Source organism: Salmo salar, chromosome ssa25 (assembly GCF_905237065.1).
Source record: "Salmo salar chromosome ssa25, Ssal_v3.1, whole genome shotgun sequence".
Classification (NCBI taxonomy): domain Eukaryota; kingdom Metazoa; phylum Chordata; class Actinopteri; order Salmoniformes; family Salmonidae; genus Salmo; species Salmo salar.
The window spans coordinates 8,901,393-8,923,494 of record NC_059466.1 but is presented as its reverse complement, the minus strand read 5'-3'; the positions used below and the strand labels follow the sequence as shown (position 1 = coordinate 8,923,494).

The window sequence follows — 22,102 nt, the reverse complement described above, 5'->3', positions numbered from 1 at the left end:
CCAATACTGGGTCATGCATGTGACAGACCAATACCTCACGAGGCTTCTTCTTTCTAAGCTGAAACCTTGAAACAGATACCAGGTTCTGGCCATGCTGCCAAATTCCAGATACTGAGTCGTTCTAGCACATGAATAGAACACAGAAATGTGTTAAAGGAAAAGCACAAACAATACAAACTTTCCATCACAGGAGACATGAATTTATTAGAAAAAGTTTATTTAAGAAATTGAGCACAAAAATACTATTCATACAAAAACTATTTAAACAAATTGTTTGAGATGACAGTTGACACTTAATGGCACTGCTGATATAATGTGTGCACCGATGGCATCATAAGATCACATTCAAGGCATTGGGTCGTTTCAACCATAAAAAGATAACAATGATAACATTTACAACTGTCACCGAGACTGCAGCATGGGGGTCATTATTAACGGTTTGAAGTCTGTTGAATGTTACTTGCATCAATGCCTCAATAATGAACACTGAACCGAGCATAGATTTTGAATTGCATAGAGAAGTAACACAGAGCCACAAATCTACATGTCCCAATTTCAGGAGAAAACACTGAACAAAACAATATAGAAAAATAACCCTGAATTGTGGGAGACTTGAATTACTTTCTGAAAATGCTATTCGACAGAGTAAATGATTGGTTTTTATTTTTTATTTCTATTTCTTTTTTCAAAATTATCTTGGGTCTCCGTTTCATGTTCAGTAGGCACAAAACAGGATGGGAGAGGTACTACAGGAACTTATCCTATAAGAAGGGTTGATTACTTTTTCCCTTTCAAATCATTGCCATGTTGTGCCCTACTGAACAAGACCCAGAGTTCAACTGGTGTATGGCATAGATGCGTTACCCACAAATCGTGGATGGTCCTCAATATGTAAAATAACTCCCAATCTGTTGAGTCCCTCAGTTAATGTAGAAATCCAAAAAGACAACAGTAAACTTCATAGTTGTTACAATTTGGCCATCCTGACCTTAAAGGTTTAATCTTGCAATGCCATCCAAACACTTTCCATATTAAAGTAACAAAATGGAAGAAATCAGTATCAAAAGCATGTTTAACATTACCAGACAAGATAACAATTTACATGAATTCAAGCATTACCCAGGTTTTTTTTTAATCCTTTGGACAAAGGTGCCAAAATAGGCTTCCAGTTCCCAGACTTGGCAACAGTAAGATTTATGGGAGGGGGGGGTTCATGATGAAAGTAGGTTAGTTCTCTTTCTGCAAACTACATATTGCTGTGCTACAACTCAAATGTAACTGTTGTTTCTGGTGGTTGACCCAAAATAGTTTTAACCATTTGCTCATTGTAAGCTGTTGCACATGGAAGACAGTTATTCACTCCATAATATCACTTCTAACACCAACTATTACCATACCAGTTAACATCCCCAAACACTGACTCACCGTGGTTCCCTATTCCTCACAAAACACACACACACAAAAATTACACTTTGACATGGTTTTGCGACACACTTGGGTTGCCCATACCTTAGAATGGCTGAAATGTAAACTCCAGTTTTAGGTTGAAGGCAAACTTAAGATTGACCTCTAAACTCCAGCAAAGAGGGAAAAAACTACAAACAAGAGGAAACACTAGTATTCCCCCCACAAAAACAGCACAGCTACCCTGAGACGAATAGGAATGTTCTGAAAACAGTTTGTGGACACTTTGGATCTTCAGATGTGCTCAAGTATAGCTGGGTAGGAAGGCGCTGCTCGTTAAGTTTGGCATGTTTCCCTTGAACATTCACTGGCCTCAACACTGAAAGACAGATGGATTCATCCTCCTCAAGTCACATACACACCTGTCCCCACACAATGCTCCCTGGTACCCCTACTGTCCCAGATGCAAGAATCTATCCTGAGAGGGCCAGGTGGGCCAATGACGAAGTTATGCTCGTAAACCTGAAGGCAAGGGGAAAAATGTTTAACGTCAGTTTGAAGTAGACAATTTTACTCTATACACAACATCCATTCATTGATTCCATCCACTATAAAATTAAAACATAGATATACCATGCAACTTACTACTGAAGACGTACTTCTTGTGACGCATGGCACAGCCTACTCACCTTTCTCACAGGTGCTGCTTTGCTTCTCCTGGGCAAAGTTGAGGCGGTTCTGCTCCACGGCCGTCCCGTTGGACTCGGGGCTGTTGCTCCTCGAAGTGCTGCTGTTGTCCTCATTCTGGTAGGCCAGGTCCAGGTGCTGCTGGGCCAGCTTTAGATGCCTTCTTAGCCTCTCCAGCTCCCGCTGCGACGCCTCATCCCCAAACGACTCACGGCCCGAGTCGCCCAGGTTGTAATCCAGTCGCATACCTTTTGGGTCCTTCTTCAGCACTGTGTTGTAGCCTGGAGGAGCTGTAGGCACCTGGCGGCCACATAGTGAGGGATGCTGGCTAGCCAGTTGGTGGGGGGTTTGGGGGCGAGGACGAGGACGAGGGCGGCAGAAACAGTCCCGTATGCCGCTATAACCCAGGTGGAGGATCTCCAGCAAAGTGAAAAGCAGACAGAGGGCACTCACCGCATACATAATGAGCAGGAAGATGGTTTTCTCAGTGGGACGCGACACGAAGCAGTCCACTGTGTGTGGGCAGGGCGAGCGCATGCACACGTACGAGGGAGACACCTCCAGGCCGTAGAGAATGTACTGGCCGAACAGAAAGGACACCTCGAAAGCAGCACGCGACAGCAGCTGGAACACGTACACCTTCATGAGGCCGTCGCGCTTGATGCGCCGGCGCCCGTCATGCTTCTTGCTAGGCTTCTCCTTCTTCTCCAACTCGATCTCCTCGGAGATCATGGGGTCCTCCTCGCCATTGTCCTCCGCCTCCTCGTAGTTCCGGTTGGTCCCTAGGTTCACCATGGGCATCCTCTTCCCGCAGGGCCTGTACTCATCGTCGTCCATGCGGGCGATTTTGTGCATGGCGAAGCCCAGGTACAGAATAGTGGGGGTGGTGATCATGATCACCTGGAACACCCAGAAGCGGATGTGCGAGAGTGGTGCAAAGGCGTCGTAGCACACATTCTCGCAACCAGGTTGGTGGGTATTGCACACAAACTTGCTCTGTTCATCGTAGTAGATGGACTCGCCTCCCACAGCAGTCAACACAATGCGGAAGACGATAAGCAGTGTGAGCCAGATCTTGCCCACAAAGGTAGAGTGGTTGGAGATCTCGTCCAGGAGACGCGTAAGGAAACTCCAGCTCATGGTGCCTCCGGAATGGGGGGAGAGAGACTTTCAGATCTATATGGGGGAAGAGGGAGGAAAAATTAGCAAAATAGACTATTGTATAGGAGCGCCTGAAAGTGAGGCAGTATCTAGAATCAATATTGAAATATTAGATTTCTCAAGAAATGTCTAACCAGGCTCTATGACATCAGCCTCAACTGCCAGAAGCGTACAGCTCATTGCTGAAGAATGATGAGGGATTCCTCCTCAATACGAGAGTTTGCAACAGTGTGAGAGCCGAAAGATGAAATCAGATTAAGTGCCCACAAATATTACAATATGAAACTGCCTAAATAATATGAAGATAAGACCTTTTGCCTGCAGAGGAGCAGTACATTAACTACACCAACAAACTGAAGTGTGTAGATGTGTTATACACCTGCGTGTACCAATAAAATGAGTCTCCGGTGATGAAGGCCTTTTTCTGTTTGACAGTGTAGGCCTCTTTCTATGTAAGAGGCCAAAAATGTGGTGATCCATTAGCAAGGTATCAGTAATGTCCACCAGATGGCATTAACAGCAATGTGTCTCAAAGGCCACTCAGTGTGGATAACAGAAGTTCCCTCTTGAGAAGGCACATGTTCGGGCAAGGATCTCATGCAATAGGCCTATATCACTAGGCCCAACTGGAATGTCTTATCTCATTAAAACAGCTGTAAGACTAAATCATGTACCAGCTTCCAACTCATCTAGGGCTAAAAACGCAAATTAAAAAGAGAGTAACAGCAGTGTAAAAACAAAGTTCATTGTTCAGCAGTCTTATGGCTTTGGGGTAGAAGCTTTTAAAATAACCTTTTGGACCTGGACTTGGCGCTCACTCCCTTGTTATCAAAGGCAGCGCAGCCCAATTCTGAAAGCTAATGGCGAAAGCTGGTCTTACTGGGGTCAGACACAAAAAACTTTTTGTTTTGACAAAAGACTTTACATATACTGCTAAAAAAAATAAAGGGAACACTTAAACAACACATCCTAGATTTGAATGAAAGAAATAATCTTATTAAATACTTTTTTCTTTACGTAGTTGAATGTGCTGACAACAAAATCACACAAAAATAATCAATGGAAATCCAATTTATCAACCCATGGAGGTCTGGATTTGGAGTCACACTCAAAATTAAAGTGGAAAACCACACTACAGGCTGATCCAACTTTGATGTAATGTCCTTAAAACAAGTCAAAATGAGGCTCAGTAGTGTGTGTGACCTCCACGTGCCTGTATGACCTCCCTACAACGCCTGGGCATGCTCCTGATGAGGTGGCGGATGGTCTCCTGGGGGATCTCCTCCCAGACCTGGACTAAAGCATCCGCCAACTCCTGGACAGTCTGTGGTGCAACGTGGCGTTGGTGGATGGAGTGAGACATGATGTCCCAGATGTGCTCAATTGGATTCAGGTCTGGGGAACGGGTGGGCCAGTCCATAGCATCAATGCCTTCCTCTTGCAGGAACTGCTGACACACTCCAGCCACATGAGGTCTAGCATTGTCTTGCATTAGGAGGAACCCAGGGCCAACCGCACCAGCATATGGTCTCACAAGGGGTCTGAGGATCTCATCTCGGTACCTAATGGCAGTCAGGCTACCTCTGGCGAGCACATGGGGGGCTGTGCGGCACCCCAAAGAAATGCCACCCCACACCATGACTGACCCACCACCAAACCGGTCATGCTGGAGGATGTTGCAGGCAGCAGAAAGTTCTCCAAGGCGTCTCCAGACTCTGTCACGTCGGTCACATGTGCTCAGTGTGAACCTGCTTCATCTGTGAAGAGCACAGGGCGCCAGTGGCGAATTTGCCAATCTTGGTGTTCTCTGGCAAATGCCAAACGTCCTGCACGGTGTTGGGCTGTAAGCACAATCCCCACCTGTGGACGTCAGGCCCTCATACCACCCTCATGGAGTCTGTTTCTGACCGTTTGAGCAGACACATGCACATTTGTGGCCTGCTGGAGGTCATTTTGCAGGGCTCTGGCAGTGCTCCTCCTGCTCCTCCTTGCACATAGGCAGAGGTAGCGGTCCTGCTGCTGGGTTGTTGCCCTCCTACGGCCTCCTCCACGTCTCCTGATGTACTGGCCTGTCTCCTGGTAGCGCCTCCATGCTCTGGACACTACGCTGACAGACACAGCAAACCTTCTTGCCACAGCTCGCATTGATGTGCCATCCTGGATGAGCTGCACTACCTGAGCCACTTTTGTGGGTTGTAGACTCCGTCTCATGCTACCACTAGAGTGAAAGCACCACCAACATTCAAAAGTGACCAAAACATCAGCCAGGAAGCATAAGAACTGAGAAGTGGTCTGTGGTCATCACCTGCCGAACCACTCCTTTATTGGGGGTGTCTTGCTAATTGCCTATAATTTCCACCTGTTGTCTATTCCATTTGCACAACAGCATGTGAAATTTACTGTCAATCAGTGTTGCTTCCTAAGTGGACAGTTTGATTTCACAGAAGTGTGATTGACTTGGAGTTACATTGTGTTGTTTAAGTGTTCCCTTTATTTTTTTGAGCAGTGTACATTAACATGTACTGTGTGTGCATCTATCAGTTACACATACATGTCAGTACATACACACAAGTAGGTCACATGGGGGAGAGGTGTGCCGTGAGGCGTTGCTTTATTTGTTTTTTAAAACCAGGTTTGCTGTTCACTTGCGCTATATAAGATGGGAGTTCCATGCACTCATGGCTCTGTATAATACTGTACGTTTCCTAGAAACGTCTTTACAACCATTGAATCTACACTGAACCAAAATAAAACACAACATGTAAGGTTTTGGTCCCATGTGCTGAAATGAAATGTTTCATACACACAAAAAGCTTATATTGCTCAAATTTTGGGCCCAAATTTGTTTACATCCCTGTAGGTGAGCATTTCTCCTTTGCCAAGATAATCCATCCACAAAGCCCTTTTGTTGGGAAAAACTAATTCTGATTGGCTGGGCTTGGCTCCCCAGTGGGTGGGCCTATACCCTTCAAGGCACCCCTGCCCAGTCATGTGAAATCAATAGATTAGGGCCTAATGAATTTTGACTGATTTCCTTATATGAACTGTAACTCAGTAAAATCTTTGAAATTGTTGCATTTAGATTTTTATTCAGTGTATGTGTTTGAAAAATGTTAAAAAGGTATACTTCACCCAAACAACAAAATTGGTTTCCTTACCCTGTAAGCAGTCTATGAACAAGGTATGACAATAGGCAGGTTTCCATTGACCCAGGTTAATTGTGACAAAAGCAAAATCATTGCGACATGTACAGAGCATGCGGAAAGTATTCAGACCCCTTGACTTTTTCCACATTTTGTTACGAACACCAAGATTGGCAGCCTTATTCTAAAATGGAGACGCAAAATTGAGCTCAGGTGCATCCTGTTTCCATTGATCATCCTTGATGTTTCTACAGTCGAGGCCAAAAGTTCTGAGAATGACACAAATATTAATTTCACAAAGTCTGCTTCCTCAGTTTGTATGATGGCAATTTGCATATACTCCAGAATGTTATGAAGAGTGATCAGATGAATTGCAATTAATTGCAAAGTCCCTTTTTGCCAAGCAAATGACCTGAATCCCCAAAAAACATTTCCACTGCATTTCAGCCCTGCCACAAAAGGACCAGCTGACATGTCAGTGGTTCTCTGGTTAACACAGGTGTGAGCGTTGATGAGGACAAGGCTGGAGATCACTCTGTCATGCTGATTGAAGCTTCCAGTCTGTTATTCGAACTCAAAGGAGGGTGGTGCTTGGAATCATTGTTCTTCCTCTGTCAACCATGGTTACCTGCAAGGAAACACATGTGCCGTCATCATTGCTTTGCACAAAAAGGGCTTCACAGGAAAAGGTTATTGCTGCCAGTAAGATTGATTTAGGTGCAACCATTTATCAGATCAAGAACTTCAAGGAGAGCGGTTAAATTGTTGTGAAGAAGGCTTCAGGGCGCCCAAGAAAGTCTAGCAAGCGCCAGGACCGTCTCCTAAAGTTCATTCAGCTGCGGGATCGGGGCACCACCAGTACAGAGCTTGCTCAGGAATGGCAGCAGGCAGGTGTGAGTGCATCTGCACGCACAGTGAGGCGAAGACTTTGAGGATGGCCTGGTGCCAAGAAGGGCAGCAAAGAAGCCATTTCTCTCCAGGAAAAACATCAGGAACAGACTGATATTCTGCAAAAGGTACAGGGTTGGACTGCTGAGGACTGGGGTAAAGTCGTTTTCTCTGATGAATCCCCTTTACGATTGTTTGGGGCATCCGGAAGAAAGCTTGTCCGGAGAAGACATGGTGAGCGCTACCATCAGTCCTGTGTCACCATGGTCAATCCTCAAGAGGAGGGTGGGCAAATAAAAACCCACAAATTCTGACAAACTATAAGCATTGATTATGCAAGAATGGGCTGCCATCAGTCAGGATGTGGCCCCGAAGTTAATTGACAGCATGTCAGGGCGGATTGCAGAGGTCTTGAAAAAGAAGGGTCAACACTGCAAATATTGACTCTTTGCATCAACTTCATGTAATTGTCAATAAAAGCCTTTGACACTTATGAAATGCTTGTAATTATACTTCAGTATTCCATAGTAACATCTGACAAATATCTAAAGACACTGAAGCAGCAAACTTTGTGAAAATGAATGTGTCATTCAAAACTTTTGGCCACAACTGTACAACTTGACTGGAGTCCATCTGTGGTAAATTAAATTTGGGATGATTTGGAAAGGCACACACCTGTTTATATAAGGTCCCACAGTTGACAGTGCATGTCAGAGCAAACACCAAGCCATGAGGTCAAAAGGAATTGTCTGTAGAGCTCAGGGACAGGATTGTGTCGAGGCACAGATTCGGGGAAGGGTGCCAAAACATTTCTGCAGCATTGAATGTCCCCAAGAACACAGTAGCCTCCATCATTCTTAAAAGGAAAAAGTTTTGAACCACCAAGACTCTTCCTTGAGTTGGCAACCCAGCCAAACTGAGCAATACATTTGCAAGAATTTTTCAAACCAAGTTTTTTGCTTTGTCATTATGGGGCATTACGTGCAGATTGATGTTAGCAAATGTGGAAAAAGGCAAGGGGTCTGAATACTTTCTGACTGCAGTGTTTGTATATAAATACACACACACACAGCTCAAACCTAATATTTCTACATTTTACTTTTTAGATGCATGTGTATTGTTAGATATTACTCCACTGTTGGAGTTAGGAACACAAGCATTTTGCAACAACCGTAATAACATATGCTAAATATGTGTACGCAACCAATAAAATTTGATTTGACTTTCACCACACTGCTCATAAAGACCAATACATGTTTACCTGACACACCATCTACTACTTTTTCCTTCACGTGAATACATCTCAATTTTCCCTTCCAATCTTCAGTGTATTGCACTTGCAGTTTGTGGGCTATTAGCATTAGCTGCAGCGTTAGCATTAGCTGCAGCATTCTCACAGTCTCATTTGCAGATGGGTTAAAGAACCCTAGCAGTGCTCATTGTGTTAATTGACTGGTCATTGTTTATTTTGGCTAGCCATTCCATTCAGTCAAGCTTTTCCCTTTTTAAAATTCCTGTGGATTAAAACGTAACCCAGCAACAAAAATGCCACTGACAGCTACTCCTGCCACACACAGGCAGAGAGAAAGCTCTGCAGACAGGCAGAGAGAAAGCTTATGATTTGGACAGTTTGGAGGATGGATGAGATGTTTCTGATAATCACAGCGAGTCTATTTAAATTTGGAACTTAAAATTGAATGCCATGTCAGTACACCTGCGTTTTCAGAACAACATTTTTTTCTTGCGTTTTAATGTTTCTTTCAGCGTGAAAAAACACAGAATTCTGCGCTAACGCAACATCTGAAATGAAAATAATTACCCAGCAATTAATAAATAAATAACCCACTTCTGGGTCAAAAATCCATGCAAAACAGAAACGCAGCAAAAGAGTAAAAAGTAGGGGTGTACCGGTACATGTAATCAGACTGAACCATTCCGGTCCGCACTGTGAATCCGAATGAATATATGGGGGGGGGGGGGGGATGTACTATATAAAAACACTAGGCATAGGCTATGCGCCAACGCTACGTTGTAGGCCTGCCTCTAAAGTAAATCTGTCAACTCCATTTAAACAACCTATGTGCACATTGTAATACAAATGACATATCTTATTAGTTCATTTCAAAATGTAATTTTGTGAGGCGCAGCAGGGAACTAGTTCTTTACCATGGCGAGTGGTGGGGTCAATAGAATTGGAGGAAAACCCATTGTTTAAATCTCAAATTTTTGAACATTTTGCCTTCCCAGTAGAATACAACAGCGATGGACAGAGAGTTGTGGTTACAACTTTAACAGTATTTATCCACACTCAACGAGAATAGGCTATGCAGCTGCCAACACCTCAAATATGTTAACACATTTACGCCGACGTCACCCCAGTACACCGGCGCAAGACTGAAACGAAAAAAAAAACAGATTCTCCCTTCAAGCTGATTCTGACCGGGCCAAAGAAATTACAAGACTGATAGGTAGGCTGTTTATATTTGTTTACAGTCTTTGATTTATAGCCGCCGTTCTAGGTGGTTAAAAATAGGGGATTCAGCACCTCGTAAAAAAAACTCCTCGAAATTCACTCTTGCATAATTATTTTTAGCACACAGGTAGTACCCGCTCTTTATATGCAAACCAAAGCTTTCAATGAATTGGCCACTGCATCCTGTGATGCGCTTACTTCTTAGTGATAGCCCTTTTTTCAATTTTCACCTAAAATGACATACACAAATCTAACTGCCTGTAGCTCAGGCCGTGAAGCAAGGATGTGCATATTCTTGGTACCATTTGAAAAGAAACATTTTGAAGTTTGTGGAAATGTGAATTGAATGTAGGAGAATATAGCACAATAGATCTGGTAGAACAAAATACGAGGGGGAAAAAACATCCGTTTCTTTTGTATTTTTTTTCTACCACCATCTTTGAAATGCATCAGAAAGGTCCCAAATCTAGCCATCACTGTGGTTGTAATTCCGATGGTGTCCACAAGAGGGCAGCAGTGCATGTGCAAAGTTTCAGACTGATAACTTGAAGTATGAGCAAGCTACATGACAAATAGTGTGAAGTCACCCAGGTGTCCTTCACGATTTGCCAAAATGTATATTTAGATTACATTTTTCTGCAAGAATATCGTCAAATCTGTATACTTGGACTTTGATTTAGCTTTTCCAGTATTAGTAGCCATATTGTAAGTTTTTCCAGTATTAGTAGCCATATTGTAAGTTTTCATAGCTCTCCATATTCTTGCCATTTTTGTCCAAAATGAAAAGGCTTGCTGTCGCAAAAGGTTCGTAGCAAAATTGTGCGACAGATACGGGGTTTCCACATACTCCCGTAAAGCCCAGCTCATTGGCTAACTAGTTAGCTTTGTTTGTTTGATCCCGATTGGTGCTTATTTGACAAAGTAACAGTCAAATCAAGTGAAGACCACCCGTGTCATCGGCGCGCCATAAAGGCGTCGCTCTCTGACCAAAGTGTCCTATAGGATATACTACACCCCTAATGATATAGTGAAGTCTGGTTACGTTCTAGGATCTCTGAGGAATAAATACAAACGTAATTTGACTGGTTGAAACAACGTTTAGGGTTAGATTTTCACAGATTCCTTTCTTTGCAAATTGAACGGGTGGAAATACAAAATTGATCTTGCATGCTATATGGACCGTTTTAGGATAATGAAAAGGATTTTATCTAACAAAGCGACACTTCATGTTATCTCCGGGACCCTTGGGATGATAAATCAGAGCAAGATTTCAGAATGTAAGTACACATTTCACCTTCAGAGGGGAATTTATCAAACCTGTCGCGGTGAAAAAAGTGTGTTGTTTTGAGCTCTCCTCAAACAATAGCATGGCATTTTTCGCAGTAAAGGCTACTGTAAATTGGACAGTGCAGTTATATTAACACGAAAGCTTTGAGCCGATATAAGACACATATGTACCGACATTTGTTTCTCTAAAATCTGCGTTCGACACATGGCGCAACATGATTTACAATTGTCCCGTTGAAGGGACACCTATCCCTAATTTAGGCAAGTCGAAGTTTGGTAGCCGAAGTCTACACCCCTTCGTCGGTGATTGGTCAACAGTACTACTCCTAGTAGGAGTGGGAACTATGGACAGTGTTTTCATTCAACGAGACGACTAGTTCTCATGCAATTCTTTTCTCTTGAGAAATACTGCACCAAACATCTTAGTTAGATGTAAAATGATGCGACTAACACCTTGGCAAAAACGTGAAAATGTATTATAGATTTATTTATTTATCTTAAATTAATTCAGTATACAAAACATTAGGAACACCTGCTCTCCATGACATAGGCTGACCAGGTGAAAGCTCTGATCCCTTATTGACGTTACCTGTTAATTCCAGCTAGAGCAAACCGAACCTAGTATGCAGGCGGCTTTAGAAGATTCCCCTGGAGGTAGATTCCCCCCCAGATAGGATATGAACAGGGCATGGCAAAAATGTGTAGAATAGAAGGATATTAACTTTTAAAATTCTCTCAGCCTCATTGCAAAATGTGTAAAATAGCATGACATTAGCTATAAAAAAACTGCACATTTGTCTTTCTGCCCTATGGCAACGAGTGTAGAATTGCAGGAAATTAGCTTTAAAAACTGCAGACCTCAGACCTTGCGGGGCCCCGCGAAACTGCGGTGCACCACTACCTCCAGTGGCACAAAGTCAATTTCTGCAGCATGAGATGAGCCGAATTAAACGTAAAAGGCTTTGAAAATAAAAAGCTTGCGGTACGCTCAATGCTCTGTTGACATGTCACACTTCGAAAAAGAAAAAAGGAACTTCGCATTAACAGCATATACAAAAACAGTGCTGCCAACTCACGCATAGGGCATGAGACACGCTTTTGATCCTCTTCACACGCCACACCTCGTATTTCTCGCGCATTGAAAAAAGTATTGCTTTTATTTTCTAATGAATCCAGTTTAGAAACCGGGTAGTTTGGATGATGATTGGCTAAAACAGCATTTAGCCGTGTGTATGTGAGACCATATACCATGACCTTTAGCCTTTTCACCTTGATATCATTGTGCCTTTTCACCTCGATAAAATGGCTACATCAACAATAATTTGACATGCCAATGTAGAAAAGAAGTGTTTAGATGAATTTTGAGAGAAACCGAAAAGAACATTGTGAAACAAACAAAGTGGGCACTTACCTGCGTCACTGACTGGTGTGCAGAAAAAGGATACATTGTGAGTTTGAGAATACAACAAAAATCGAGCTGAATGTCATTCTACGGAACCTTTATGGTTCAGTGAGAAATTTGAATGGCGAAGAATATAGGATTAGCAGCAGCGCTGGTTTGAACCGACATAAACGACCCCCCCCTCTCAGTTTGACATGGAGTATACAGAAGGACACCGAATTCCCAATGAGCAAACAATGTGTCTTTCGGCGTAATTAAAAAGTTGAGTAAAGAGGGGTGTGACAAAGCTGCTCACCAGTGAATGGATACATATGGTATATAATAGGGATGCACGATATGGGTAAGCATATTGGAATCGGACGATATTAGCTAAAAATTCCAACGTCGGCATCGGCCCGATGTCTAGTTTAACACCAATGTGCAAAACCGATGTCAAAGCTGACGTGCAGACCTATATAACGTAGGTACATGACGTAATGACGCCACAAAAAATAAAGCGCTACACGTGCAACACAGCATTCCTAACCTAGCTCACAATGTCTGCTGTGTGGATTGAGCAGTCAACAAGTCGAGCAGTCTTTTGAAAGAGTAAGAAAATTTCAGCGAGACAACTCAAACGGCGAAATTCATTAACGCCAAGATAATGGAATTCATTGGCCTTGACAATCAACCGTTCTCTGTCGTGGATGATGTTGGCTTTCACCGACTGGTCGAGTACTGGTACGCACTACCAAGTAGGCGCTATTTTTCAGATGTTGCCCTACCGGAGTTACACAGAATTGTTAAAACAAATCCATGAGCTACTTGCTATGGGCGTCACCGCTATTAGCTTCACGACTGACATTTGGACCAGTGATGTCAGCCCTATGAGCATTATGAGTGTGACAGCACAGTGGGTCGACGAGGATTTTGTACTGAGGAAAGCCGTATTGCATGTTCGAGAATGTGCTGTTTCTCATACCGCTGCTGCCATTTCAATGGCATTTGAGAACGTGTTTGAAAATTGGAAACATGAACAAACATTTAACATGATTTCCTGTGGTTACATTTAAACCACAGGAAAATGTTTTGCATACATTTAATGTAAGCTTGCTATCTAGCCTGTGGTTGTTGCATAGCAACCAGTCTAGCAATGAGACTTTTTTCCCGGACAACTTTTTCTGGCAGAATGTATTCATGAATTTATTTACAAAAGCAACATTTTCAATTTAGATGTGTTGTTTCTTGCCTTACTGTGTTGGCAACTGGTTTTTAAAAGCAATAAGGTACCTCAGGGGTTAATGATATATGACCTAAATACCACGGCTAAGGGCTGTATCTAGGCACTCCGCATTGCGTCGTGCTTAAGTACAAACCTTAGCCGTGGTATATAGGCCATATACCACACCCCCTTATTGCTTAAGTATATTGAGTGAGTTACAATGTAACTTCACCCGGGACATCCATAATCTTTCTGGCACAGCACTGTGAACCGCAGCAGATTGAAGCTTGTGATTGGTTTAATAAGTGACCGGGACCAAGGCGATTGGATGCGTTCGTAAAGAAACGCCCCTTATGATTAGTGTGGACTGCAGCCACGGCAGACTGGACAAGCACGTTCATTCTAAGCGCTGATCAAAGTCTATGAACTCAATTGTCAAAATATCAGCATGGCAACTTGAAAGCTGTTTTGTAAACATAAACGTCTAGAAATAAATTTGCGTTCACACCTGTCCCAGACTGCTTCCTTATGACAGCATGTGATAATAGGCTGTCACATACTACTACTGATTTAATATAGGGTTGGGCGGTATCCAGATGTTCATATCGTCCTTGTCTCATGCCGGGATTTATGGTATTATTGGCTTTGTACACAAGGGGGCGTCCCAAAAAAAAGGGATATTGGGTGTCTACCAGAATGCTACCAAATTTAGCACGAGTAACAGATTTCCATTGAGCCTGCTATCTAAATATGTTAAAGAACTAAAATGATTTAACGAATTGCAAAGACAGACAATCCAGCTACCGAATGTAATTTTTGGTGAGTTACAAGCAAATGTGAACGAGAGACATTGTGCAAATGAACAAAGTTGAGACGCATGCTTGTCTGAAGGAAGAACAGTACCTGCTCTGGAGCAGCATATGTACAAAGCTGTGTCTGTGTGGAGTCTAGAGTTGCTACGGCAACTGGCCTGCCTGCTCTGCACGGAGAAGATGGGGGAGGAGCAGACAGGGCGAGAACTGAGAGGAGAATATGGGGGAGGAGCAGACCAGCCAAGAACTGAGAGGAGAATATGGGGGAGGAGCAGACAGGGCGAGAACTGAGCGGAGAATATGGGGGAGGAGCAGACAGGGCGAGAACTGAGCGGAGAATATGGGGGAGGAGCAGACAGGGCGAGAACTGAGAGGAGAATATGGGGGAGGAGCAGACAGGGCGAGAACTGAGAGGAGAATATGGGGGAGGAGCAGACAGGGCGAGAACTGAGAAGAGAAAAAAAAACGCTAGGAAATCAAAAAGATAGCAGTGGCAGCTGTAAAGATAACTCATCCAAAACATGGCAGAAAGCAAACACAATATGATGCCCCATCACCTTAATTCAGCCACTTACTTAGATAACTAGCAAGTTAAATTTAGGGGTAGCTTTAACGCAGAATTCTTCAATTTTTCACGTAGGACAACATATCTTGCTGTGTTTTGTAAACGGCGATCTAAAATACTTCTATTGTAATTTCAGACTCATTTTGTGCTTCAGTTGCACTTCTCCACTCAGATGAGAATTCACGACGATGCTCTGACTGATGTACTTTTCTCAGGGTAGCCAACATACATTTCTCTGATAAAATGCAAGATTAACTTTAAGAAAAACATTAGGAAATGTAGCTTGCTACATTCTTTCAATGAAGTATGATGGCCATGCATCGTTTTTTTGCAACGACAAAAAAATACATAGCTTTTTAAATTGTATGCTCACTTGTGTGGCTGCCAGCCAAATAGCGTTGCACTTCTGTTGTCATCTGATAAAAAGCCATTTTCTGCCGAATGTGTTGCACTAATGTATTTTCTGTGAACGGAAACTAGAGTTGCACGTCTCCGATCACCATTTAACCAAAAAATAAAACATGACCCCTGTCAATACACCGCTAGACTCACCTGCTCCCGCTTTCTCCCTTTGTGCTATTTACAAACAAACATGCGACCTGCTGAACTGTTCTGGGGAACTACGGTAAACTTCATAATGCAAAATAATGTGACAGGTGAAATTTAGAGCGCGATCTGCAGGTATTTACTTAAAGTAGCTACAAATATGAAATGTATTGAAAAACCATCACGTGGCCATCTCCAAATACTCTGGTATATAAGGTACACCACCCAAGTCTAATTGAATCCACCACTTTCATTAGCCCAGATCCATAAGCTACATTAAATTCACCTTGTTTGGTCATAGAAAATTTAGCACTAGGTTATTTAGGCTGTAACAATGAAATGGCGTGTTTAGCATGAATTTTGGAAGGGTGACCTGATAACTGTATTATCAATATTATTTTGCCCCCAAACAGATTGTAAACCCAAATGTGTAACTGATTCTAGTGTTTTATTTATTTATTTTACCAGGTAAGTTGACTGACAACACATTCTCATTTAGAGCAACAACCTAGGGAATTGTTACAGGGGAGATGTGGGGGATGAATGAGCCGATTGTAAGCTGGGGATGATTAGGTGACAATACATTGATAGAGATAGAGATAGATATCTCTATACACACACACACACATACAGTTGAAGTCAGAAGTTTACATACACCTTAGCCAAATAAATTTAAACTCAGTTTTTCACATTTCAAATCAAAATTCCTGACATTTAATCCTAGTAAGAATTCCCTGTCTTAGGTCAGTTAGGATCACCACTTTATTTTAAGAATGTGAAATGTCAGAATAATAGTAGAGAGAAATATTTATTTCAGGTTTTATTTCTTTCATCACATTCCCAGTGGGTCAGAAGTTTACATACACTCAATTAGTATTTGGTAGCATTGCCTTTAAATTGTTTGACTTGGGTCAAACATTTCAGGTAGCCTTCCACAAGCTTCCCACAATAAGTTGGGTGAATTTTGGCCCATTCCTCCTGACAGAGCTGGTGTAACTGAGTCAGGTTTGTAGGCCTCCTTGCTCGCACACGCTTTTTCAGTTCTGCACACAAACTTTCTATAGGATTGAAGTCAGCGCTTTGTGATGGCCACTCCAATACCTTGACTGTTGTCCTTAAGCCATTTTTGCCACAACTTTGGAAGTATGCTTGGGGTCATTGTCCATTTGGAAGACCCATTTGCGACCAAGCTTTAACTTCCTAACTGATGTCTTGAGATGTTGCTTCAATGTATCCACGTACTTTTCCTGCCTCCTGATGCCATCTATTTTGTGAAGTGCACCAGTCCCTCCTTCAGCAAAGCACCCCCACAACATGATGCTGCCACCCCCATGCTTCATAGTTGGGATGGTGTTCTTCAGCTTGCAAGCATCCCCCTTTTTCCTCCAAACAGAACGATGGTCATTATGGCCAAACAGTTCTATTTTTGTTTCATCAGACCAGAGGACATTAATCCAAAATTACGATCTTTGTCCCCATGTGCAGTTGCAAACCGTAGTCTGGCTTTTTTATGGCGGTTTTGGAGCAGTGGCTTCTTCCTTGCTGAGCGGCCTTTCAGGTTATGTCGATATAGGACTCGTTTTACTGTGGATATAGATACTTTATACCGGTTTTCTCCAGCATCGTCACAAAGTACTTTGCTGTTGTTCTGGGATTGATTTGCACTTTTCGCACCAAAGTACGTTCATCTCTAGAAGACAGAACACGTCTCCTTCCTGAGCGGTACGACAGCTGAGTGGTCCTTTGGTGTTTATACTTGCGTACTATTGTTTTGTACAGATGAACGTGGTACCTTCAGGCATTTGGAATTTGCTCCCAAGGATGAACCAGACTTGGAGGTCTACAATGTTCTGAGGTCTTGGCTGATTTCTTTTGATTTTCCCATGATGTCAAGCAAAGAGGCACGGAGTTTGATGGTAGGCCTTGAAATACATTCACAGGTACACCTCCAATTGACTCAAATTATGTCAATTAGCCTATCAGAAGCTTCTAAAGCCTTGACATCATTTTCTAGAATTTTCAAAGCTGTTTAAAGGCACAGTCAACTTAGTGTATGTAAACTTCTGACCCACTGGAATTGTGATACAGCGAATTATAAGTGAAATAATCTGTCTGTAAATAATTGTTGGAAAAATTACTTTTGTCATGCACAAAGTAGAGGTCCTAACCGACTTGCCAAAACTATAGCTTGTTAACAAGACATTTGTGGAATGGTTGAAAAACGAGTTTTAATGACTCCAACCACACACCCCTTCAAATTAGTGTATTTGGCTATTTCAGACACACCCGTTGCTGACAGCTGTATAATATTGAGCACACAGCCATGCGATCTCCATAGACAAACAGTGGCAGTAGAACACTCTTACTGAAGAGCTCAGTGACTCAATGTTGCACCGTCATAGGATGCCACCTTTCCAACAAGTCAGTTTGTCAAATTTCTGCTCTGCTAGAGCTGCCCTGGTCAACTGTTAGTGCTATTATTGTGAAGTGGAAATGTTTAGGAGCAACAACAGCGCAGCCACAGTTTGTTTCAGCACCCTGCAGATAGAGGGGGGGGTTGATCTTGACAAAACATTTATGTATGGAGCTCGCTTTCTGCATGGGGGCACTGTCATGCTGAAACAGAAAAGTGCCTTCCCCAAACTGTTGCCACAAAGTTGGAAGCACAGAATCGTAGCATTAAGATTTCCCTTCACTGGAACTAATTTGCCTAGCCCGAACCATGAAAAACACCCTCGTACATTATTCTTCCCCCATCCAATTTTACAGTTGATACCATGTATTCGGGCAGGTAGTGTCCATCGAACTGCCATATGGTGAAGCATGATTCATCACTCCAGAAAACAGGTCTCCACTGCTCCAAAGTCCAATGGCGGTGAGCTTTACACCACTCCAGCCGAAGCTTGGCATTGCATATGGTGATCTTAGGCTTGTGTGCGGCTCCTCGGCAATGGAAACCAATTTCATGAAGCTCCCAACAAACAGTTTTTGTGCCGACGTTGCTTCCAGAGACAGTTCGGAACTCAGTAGTGAGTGTTGCAACAGAAGACAGATGATTTTTATGCGCTACAGCACTCGGTGGTCCCGGTCTGTGAGCTTGTGTGGCCGTTGTTGCTCCTAGACTTTCAACTTCACAATAACAGCACTTCAACGGTTCCACGTTGAAAGTCACTGAGTTCTTCAGGAAGGCCATTCTCCTGCCAATGTTTGACTATGGAGGTGGCATGGCTGTGTGCTCGATTTTAGTCACCTGTCAGCCAGGGGTGTGGCTGAAATAGCCAAATCCACTAATTTGAAGGGGTGTCCACATCCTTTTCTACATATTGTGTACCTCTAGGTGGAATTTCCAACGGTCCTATTTTAAAAGGGATATTTCACCCAAATTAATTCCATATTTCCATGTTGGTGTCTTAAAAAAAAATGTGTGGCTCCCGAGTGGCACAGCGGTCAAAGGCACTGCATTTCAGTGCTAGAGACGTCACTACAGACCCTGGTTTGATTCCAGGTTGTATCACAACCGGCCGTGATTGGGAGTCCCATAAGGCGGCGCGCAATTGGCCCAGCGTCGTCCGAGTTAGGCTACCCCGGCCAAACCCTGTCATTGTAAATATGAATTTGTTCTTAACTGACTTGCCTAGTTAAAAAAAAAAATGTTTTAAATGAACAAGGAGAGATTAATATTGGCATTTTCTAACTAATTACATTTTCCACAGTTGCCATTCTCTAAATTTCATGCACACAAAAAATCTCATAGTAACTTCAAACCAAGTTGTTGAGTTGGGTTTATTCAACTTTAAAATAATCTTAAATACACCGGACCTGTGAATTTTAAACATTTCTATTTCACCCTTGCCATGTGCCTAAGACCCCCGCTAGGGGTGACAGCATTGACAATCACGATAGGAAACCTCAGTTATCTTCAAAGGTTGGGAACCCTGCTAAAATATGAAAATATTACATGTCATGTCTCAAAATCGACATCTATCTTACCTCATATCGTTTCATTTGATATGAAAGATGACGAGTTCAATGGTAGGCCTGTGTGTAGCCTTAATTCTCGCACAGTATCCAGACTAGGCGACCAGATTTCTCGACCACCTTTTTCTGGTTACCATTGATTTAGTCTCCCTAATTTTGACCATCCTACAAGGGTAAAAAAAAAAAAAAATGTAACGTATTATGACCATTGGTTTCCTTAGAAGATTATCACAATTAACATGAATCTTTTTTTTTTTTTACACCTTGTTCAAAAGATGCGTTTCTGATTGGAAACCGCCTGGGTTCTTCAAACTCAACTCTGGACCTCGATGCCAGTTCCATTGCATTTTTTTGTATTGTTCCCCTACAATCAGTGATTGATTTAGACAGAACTGAAAATCAGCAGGCTCCGGACCTCGGAAGGTAAGAGTTGAGTACCCCTGCCCTAGGTGATGAAATCCGCGGTCTACTGTGCTGCGTTCAGTTGCTTCCATCACTTTCACACAATGAAGGAACAAACTACTGTCCACTCAAGACAATATCAATTGGTTGGCTAGATACCTCTAGTAGCACTAATCAAACAATATACCGATGTACTAGCTAGCTACTTATCAATGTCAAACGCAGTACATTTGGAGAAAAACGAATTGCTTCCAGCAGCCAGCAAACAAGAGACATTTATACAACTAACCTAGCTAGCGCACAACATTCGTAAAACGAAAAACAGCCTGGACACATTAATACTCCGTTTTGTTGCTTGATAAACGTGTATTAATTAATCTTACCTTGAAGCCAACTGCGTTTCTCAATTCTTTGAATTCAGCCTGTAGTCGAAACCTCAAAAAAAAATGGGAGCACTTTTCCCTCTTTCTCACCACAATATACAAAAGTCTCACTAGTTACACCATGGGATTGGATATAGCATGTGACTTTCTCTCCTCCGTCGCGGCTAAAAAAAAATTAATACGGGACACACAAAGAACATCCCCAAATCCACCTCCCTCCGTGCGCACCCCACCCCCTATTCAGGACCTTCTCGTGAAATCTGAGACAAGGATGGTCGACACTCTTCATTCATCATAACCTTAGTCGTATGTTCGGGTTTTTCATATACACTTTGATACATAGTGCCACAGCAGCCAGCCACCGAAACAGATTTAGACGTGTGAGTAGCCGTTTACTTTGCAACTAAAAGACAACGGTGCAATTTCTCAATAAATAATGTTCCTCTCCAGAGTTCATAGCCTGTGGGTAGCCTGGAAGTAAGGGAATGTAGAATTTGATACATTTATTCTCTCAAACTATGTACAATATTAATAAGAATCTTCTAACTATCATATATCCAAAATGTAGAATTTGTACACATTGTTCATAATGAAATGTAGGCACCTATGATAGAGATTTAAGAAAAAATAATATGCAATTTATTTTTTGTGAGTTTTCCGTTAGATGTGCTGTGACAACTGCCTAGTCATGCTATGATAAATTCCTAATGATTAAAGTCTGCTGAGTTTTGCATGCATGCTGGTGATGTGGTCATTTGAAAAGGGCTACAATCCTCATTGTTGTGGGATGTACAGCAACAAGCCCTCAGCTGTTATTTTGCACATAGCCTTCCTGTTGGAGTGGGCATTCGGGAGTTGTTATTTGAGACTATTCCTCCTTCACACTGTCTTTGGCAAGACAGGGGAGGGAATACTTCCATATAACCTTTAATCCTCCAGTGTCATCAGTTGGCACACTCAGGAAGTAAATCATATGCATTTCAGGGTCTTCTGTGAGGTGGAGATGCTGATTCCTGGGTATTTTCATCCACACAATGACATCATCAACTAGACATAAATTCCTTAGAATTCTTCTAGATTGGGAACATTCTGTATATTTCCCTCTTAAATTATTTCAGCAATTTAACAGGGGAGCCTACCATTTGGTCGCCAACCAGTCAGTCAATTATCATGGTCTTTGTTCTTCCTCTATTCACAGAATGCAAGCCAACAAGGCACAGTATTGCACAACATCGCTCTGTAGGCAATTGCAGATGTATTGTGTTCAACAAATTGCTTGCCGAAAGGACTTCATGATTGTGGAGGTCAGTTTTGATGTCTGGCCAAGGCGGTTTGGCGCTCAAAGCCCATCATAATGGTCTTCATTGTTTCATGTGTGCTGCAAACAGGTCAGAGATGGAATGTGTCCCCCTTAGGGAGATTTCACAAGTGTGCTTTCATTCATGGTCCCCTCGTTAACTATAGTACAAGCCCCCTTTTCACCACAGAGGCAGAAACTGGACAGCAGGAACAAAGAACTTTGAGGTTTTCAAGTTGCTTGCCGATAATGTGTAGACCCTGGATTGCAGCTTGCTCTGAGTTTACTCTCGTGCATTTCTCCAGATTGGAGTGTCCGACTGCAAATGTTAAATTACTTAAGTATAGCACTAGGTAAAAGTGCTTTGACCAACAGTTGCTTGTTCCATGTGTGCCACTGTGCCTAACCTGTGTAGGCTAGTCGTTGAATCATCCCCTCGTGATGTGTGTCTTCCTCAATGCCACATACACCCT

At 42.6% G+C, this 22,102-nt stretch overlaps 1 protein-coding gene across 2 annotated transcripts; it reads right to left on the bottom strand.

The window, feature by feature from the left end:
* Positions 1–200: 200 nt before the first annotated feature.
* LOC106586118 (gap junction gamma-1 protein) lies at positions 201–20,554 on the bottom strand. Of its 2 annotated transcripts, XM_014172993.2 has the most exons (4): positions 20,333–20,542; positions 19,560–19,712; positions 2,094–3,267; positions 201–1,926 (listed from the first exon to the last, which is right to left on the bottom strand). In XM_014172993.2, exons 3-4 carry the CDS (start codon positions 3,229–3,231, stop codon positions 1,913–1,915), a joined length of 1,152 nt encoding a protein of 383 aa, XP_014028468.2. In that variant the 5' UTR covers positions 3,232–3,267; positions 19,560–19,712; positions 20,333–20,542; the 3' UTR covers positions 201–1,912. The 2 variants fall into 2 exon arrangements, with proteins under 2 accessions (XP_014028468.2, XP_014028467.2); XM_014172992.2 differs by lacking the exon at positions 19,560–19,712 and having other exon boundaries at positions 20,333–20,554.
* Positions 20,555–22,102: the final 1,548 nt, after the last annotated feature.

What these genes read in the sequence shown, in the direction of transcription:
- LOC106586118 (XM_014172992.2), bottom strand. Translation starts at nt 3,231, where the DNA reads ATGAGCTGGAGTTTCCTTACGCGTCTCCTGGACGAGATCTCCAACCAC.